Genomic DNA, 5,583 nt, shown 5'->3' with positions numbered 1-5,583 from the left:
GTTTTGGGAGATCGTGTCCGGACACGCATTCTCTTTGACTGGTCAGTGACCATACGAGCACAACAAGAAACTCAGCAAGTGGGACCGTGAACACAATGAGCGCGGCTCATGTCTGGGGGCTACCTTGTAGTGGCGGTGGTCATGTTGGGGAGGTCGACAATGATGATGGTGGCTGTGCTAGAGGCTCCTTTGGGCTGGAGCAAGTGGTTTCTACATGGGCCTGTTGGACTAGGGTTTTCCCCAAGTTCGTGGACTGGAGTTTGGGCTTGGGTTCCTTTCTTGGGGCTTAGGCTTGTATCTTAGTTTTTTATTTTTATTTTTATTTTTATTTTGGTAGAATTCCTTCTCTTTTTGGAAAGGAATTTGAAAGTTCTCAAGTTTGAGATATGTCGCCAAAAGTACCATCAGTATATGTGCACTTTGAATAAGTGTAGGGTAATTTCGGATGTGCTTCATTGCTTACTAAAAATGTTGATTGCTTAGATAACAAATATTTTTGACAACCTTACTGAGTGGGTCGTAATGTGTAATCTCACTAATCTATAAAAGAGTTCACATATTTTCTCAAATAAAAAAAAATTGTAAAACACATGTATGCTTAACCACTGCGCCAAGTTAGTCAATTTTAATATTGAGAAACTGAAACAAAAAAAATAAAAAACTCAGGTAGGTCTCAAGTCTGCCTGGTTCTAAGGTGGCTTTGGCCCTGTATCCTGGATACATTTAGAAATACCATTTATTAATTATCAAACCCATACCGGAAAAACTCATCGTACTTCACTAAGTCACTACCACTTGACCAAACTACAATACCCATTTACCTAAGATCCCAAATAAGGATTGGGAGATGGGATTTATATTACCCTCTTTGCCATGCCTCGAGTAAACTTTCATAAGTCATTGCCACTTAATTAATAATGTCCTCCATCAGATGCTGCTGAGCTTTCCACAATCAAAATCAGCCTTCTGTAGCAGCCACCTAGCTAGAATTGGAGCCAAATATTTGTTCAAGATAGACATCATTTTTCCTTCACTCCCTTGAATTAAAGCAACCATATAACCTGTACTAATCAGGTCAAAGCCTCTCCATCTCCTCTCATTGGCAAACTTATTCAACCCCATCTCAATTTTCTTATATTCCTCCTTTCCTTGTTCACTTTTACCTTTCATTTCTTGCCTTGAGTTTTTCAGCAAGGCCTCACCAAGACATCTTGCCAACACAACACCGTCTTCTATTGCGGAGCAGCCTCCTTGGCCAAGGTCCGGGGTCATAGGATGGAGCGCATCTCCAGCTACACAAACATTGCCTTTGCTAATATTTCCCCAAAGAAGCTCCCATGGATGCCTAAATCTCAAAGGAGAGGAAACAAAAGCATCCAATTCAGTGTTTCCAATCACAGCCTTTATTTCATCAGGTATATTTCCCAGCTTGTTCAGCATAAATTGCTTCATCTCAGCTGGGTTCTTCTCTAGCTCTTTCTCTACAAGGAAATGAAAAGAACGTAAGTGACATTTGAGGTTGAAAATGAACAAGCATACTTTATCGATCGAATAAGACATTACTATACAATTTGTCACTCTGCGCCATTTTTTTTTGTGATTGACCACTGAGAACCAATGCTGAAGCATTTGGAAAGAAAGGTCTATCCGTCTATGGTTGCATGTGCTACTTTTTTTGTTTTGTTTTTTTTTTTTTTCCCTTTTTTTTCAGCATAACTATGTATATTACTTACTAGACTACAAAATGCCCCAAAATTGGTGTGAAAAGCTCACCTTGGTTGGTTGGAGCCCAAGTGAAGAACCAATAAACTGTTTTATCATCACAAGGGATGGCACCAGATCTAACACCATTGCCAAAGAACTGCATGAAGTTGGGATCAAACCCATGACTGTTCTTGTAGTTCGCATTACCTCTTATACCATGTCTCCCTGTAAAGGCCGGTGGCTTGAAGCCCAGCCATTTCGCCACCACAGAGTTCACTCCATCACACCCAACCAAGACCTAATCAAGCACAATGTTGATAAGCATTGGATCAAAATCTTAACTGCATTTAAAGGTGAGCTGTTCCTTTGTACCCTTTTTTTTTTTAATTAAAAAGAAAAAAGAGGTACACCAAAGCAGGAGGGGCATAGACCTAATTGGAGGAGTATACCAAATACTGAAAGAGAGACATGTTTTAATAGTTGTAGCTAGCTAGATACTGCGTACTCTTTGAATGATAGAAATTGAATAGGTATTAAAATTAGTTTTAGTTGCTTATGATGCAAATGAAATGTAATTAGTTAATACAAGACTAACCTTGGCCTTGAGGATGGTTCCATCAGCAAGATGCAGCAGCTTAAAGTAGCCTGATTCCTCAATGGAAACCACCTTGGAGGAGAACCTGATTGTGCCACTAGGAAGTTCATTTGCAAGGGCTTCCAACAACAACTTCCTCTGCACGCAACGAACTTCATGGTCTCCTCTGCACATCATGTAGTGTACAGTCGGGTTATCTGATTGAGCGTACTTGATTAATTGAATGTCAATGCAAGCAAACAAAATGATTTCCAGACGAACTAGTCTAATATTAGGCATAACTGAATACTTGATTAGAAACTATAATGATTGATTTATATATAAGTGAGATGCGGCAACCTGAAAAATACAGTAAGTCAGTGAAGGTAGTTAAGAGTGTTAGAATAGTCTAGCTAGTGGGACACTTACTGTTTTCCCTTGTCCTTCAGTGACATCTCAAACACTGGAAGCCCAGAAACTGTTGAGTAAGTAACATTCCTGGATTCAGAAAACCACGTATGTCATATAGATCAACTGCAACTACTAGGAAAATAGAAAACTAGCCAAAAATATATTGCAGAAAGAGATAAACATTCAAAGATATGTTGGCAATACTTGATTATGTCACATCGTCCACTATCAACCACACACTGAAGAAAGTAGTATAAGCTTCTCAAATTAACAATTTGACAACATAATATGTTAAATTACCTATGAAGTGTCTCGTGTTGTCTCCGAAGAGATTCCCCAATTCCAATGGCATCCAAGGCCTTCCAGGCATTTGTCCATGTTGAGAATGCAAATCCAGTCGTCCTCAAACTCTCTGATGTTTCCAACACTAAGCTCCGAATTCCCAGCCTGCACCAAAACTTCAATTAATTTAGCCTTCCATAAGTATGAACAGAACTAGCTAGCATGTGCACATATTCATGAACAAGACACTCTGTGTTTCTATGTAAGTGTGAGTTAGAGAGTGAGAGAGAGAACCTGTGAAGTCCTAAGGAAGTTGTAAGGCCAGCAATTCCAGCTCCAACAATCACAATTTCTTCTACTACTTCCATTGAAACTTGAATAAGCTGAGGCTTGTTTGGGTTTTCACTTTTCTGTGGAAACCGATCACAGAACAAACATATATATAACAACAATCACGAGATGGCGGCAATTGGATAGTGTAGATACAAACAATTATGATGACGACTGGGATGACGACCATACTACATTAACACTCATAGGTGACTACTAGAGCAACAACCAATGTTCATCTGAATTATGCCGCCCTTAATTTATTATTCTTCTCTAGTGGTTAAGCTAGTGGTTAAGTTAAACTTAATTGATCAGTTTAAGCTTAATTAAACCTTCATTATGGTACCAGATACTTTGTATTAGAAGAAGCCATTTATTATTTTATTTTTATTTGTTAGCAATGGCAGACATGTTTGAGTACTAAGTATTTGTAGGACTCATAGGTATACAATAAACAAAGTCCTTTTCCTTTTTGGCGTGAATGCATAATCATTTTCTTGATTAGCAAACTTTACAGAAGATGCCAATTGCCAAGTTAACTTGGTCTTTTCTTTTCATTACTTTACTTCAGAAAAGAGTTTGTTCTATAATTTTAGTTGTTATGCGGTTTACTATTGATCTTTCCGGACACGCACATCCCTGGTGGTTCAACTATCAACATTCATACATATCAAGTTAGAGGATCTACTAAATCATGCATGTTTGGCCTAGACTGGTTTGAATTAGGTTTGATACTAATGACAGAATATAAGAACTCTTGGTGGAGTCCATGCACAACCAATTCCATACATAAAAGAAAAGAAAATTTTTATCTTGACCAATCATGGTCGTGAAACTCGTGATAAGAGAGATAGACATATAGTTGTATACAACTTGTCGAAATTTAATGAAAGTGTCGTAAGATATGGCAGAGGAAGTGTCACTTAACCAATAATATTCATACTATGAAAGTTATAAAAACTTATTGGAATTTAAGATTACTTGAAATTTGGTGGAGAATGGAGTCTAAGGGGCTTACAAAATTAAGAATTCCAGAATTTTAAAGCATGAATCATTGCATATCTATGATACCAAGAGAAAGTAATGCAAGTGGTGCTGAGCTTCCCACAATCAAAATCAATCTTTTTCAACAGCAACTTGGGGATTAAAGGCCCCAGAAATCTGTTCAACAAGGTCATCAACCTTCCTTCGCTCCCCTGCATAAAACCAACCACATTAGCTGTCCCCAAAGAACCTCCCAAGGAGGTTTATATCTCAAGGGAGACGATATAAAAGCATCCATGCCAATTCAGTGTTTTCTATTGTAGCCCTTACTTCATCAGGAATCTTTCCTAGCTTGCTCGACACAAATTGCCTCAATTGAGCTGGATTCTCTTCCAAACCTTTCTCTAAGACATGAGCAGTAAACAACAAATTTAAGGATCTATCTTAAGTTAGAAGTCAGACCTAACTGGTGTTATGTTACCTGTTAAAATTTGTCTCAAAAGAAGGAATCATAATGGAAGCAAAAGCCGCCCCCCACCCAAAAAAAATGGTGTGAAACTCTAATCTTGGCTTGAGGGATCCCAAGTGAAGTACCGATAAACAGCTTTTTTTATCACAAGGGATGACACCAGATCTAACTCCATGCCTGAAGAACCGCATGGATATGGGATCAAATCCATGATTGCTGTTGAAGTTTGCCTGACCTCTAATAGCGGATTTTCCTGTAAAAGATAGCTGCTTGAAGTTTAGCAATTTTGCAACCACAGAGTTGACTCCATCACACCCAACCATTAAGACCTATTGAATCACAGAATTGATACTTGATATGGTAATAGAATCCCACATTGGAAATCGTAGCCTTGCACATATAATGTAATAACACTAGCATCCTGATCATCAAAACTTTTTAACTTATAAAAAAACTCTACCTTTGTCTTTGAGGATGGTTCCATCAGCAAGATGCAGAAGCTTAAAGTAGCCTGATTCTTCGATTGAAACAAATTTTGATGAGAACCTGGTTGTGCCACTAGGAAGTTCATTTGCAAGGGATTCCAACAACAGCTTCCTTTGCACACAACGAACTTCATGGTCTCCTCTGCAAATCATGTAATGTTTACAGTCTTGATTGATTGAATGGTAATTAATCTAGCAAACAATATGGATGCTTCCAATACCAGCTTAAAAATATAACAAATTACATATAAGTTATTGACAAAAAATGACTTAACAAATACATCCACTAAAGATTGAATTAAACATATAAGGACTAAATCTTACAAATAAGGACAATGTGCTCT

General features: G+C 38.0%; 1 protein-coding gene across 1 annotated transcript; it reads right to left on the bottom strand.

Annotated features, from left to right (window-relative positions):
• Window positions 1-720: 720 nt before the first annotated feature.
• LOC133738959 (monooxygenase 2-like) lies at window positions 721-5,368 on the bottom strand. Its single transcript, XM_062166662.1, has 8 exons — window positions 5,215-5,368; window positions 4,320-5,007; window positions 3,266-3,381; window positions 2,990-3,136; window positions 2,708-2,776; window positions 2,300-2,465; window positions 1,774-2,002; window positions 721-1,481 (listed from the first exon to the last, which is right to left on the bottom strand). The coding sequence occupies exons 3-8, from the start codon at window positions 3,337-3,339 to the stop codon at window positions 928-930; spliced, it is 1,239 nt and encodes a 412-aa protein (XP_062022646.1). The 5' UTR covers window positions 3,340-3,381; window positions 4,320-5,007; window positions 5,215-5,368; the 3' UTR covers window positions 721-927.
• Window positions 5,369-5,583: the final 215 nt, after the last annotated feature.

This window comes from Rosa rugosa, chromosome 3, assembly GCF_958449725.1.
Source record: "Rosa rugosa chromosome 3, drRosRugo1.1, whole genome shotgun sequence".
Classification (NCBI taxonomy): domain Eukaryota; kingdom Viridiplantae; phylum Streptophyta; class Magnoliopsida; order Rosales; family Rosaceae; genus Rosa; species Rosa rugosa.
Note: the sequence above shows the minus strand (reverse complement) of the source record. Positions and strands in the feature narration are given on the sequence as shown.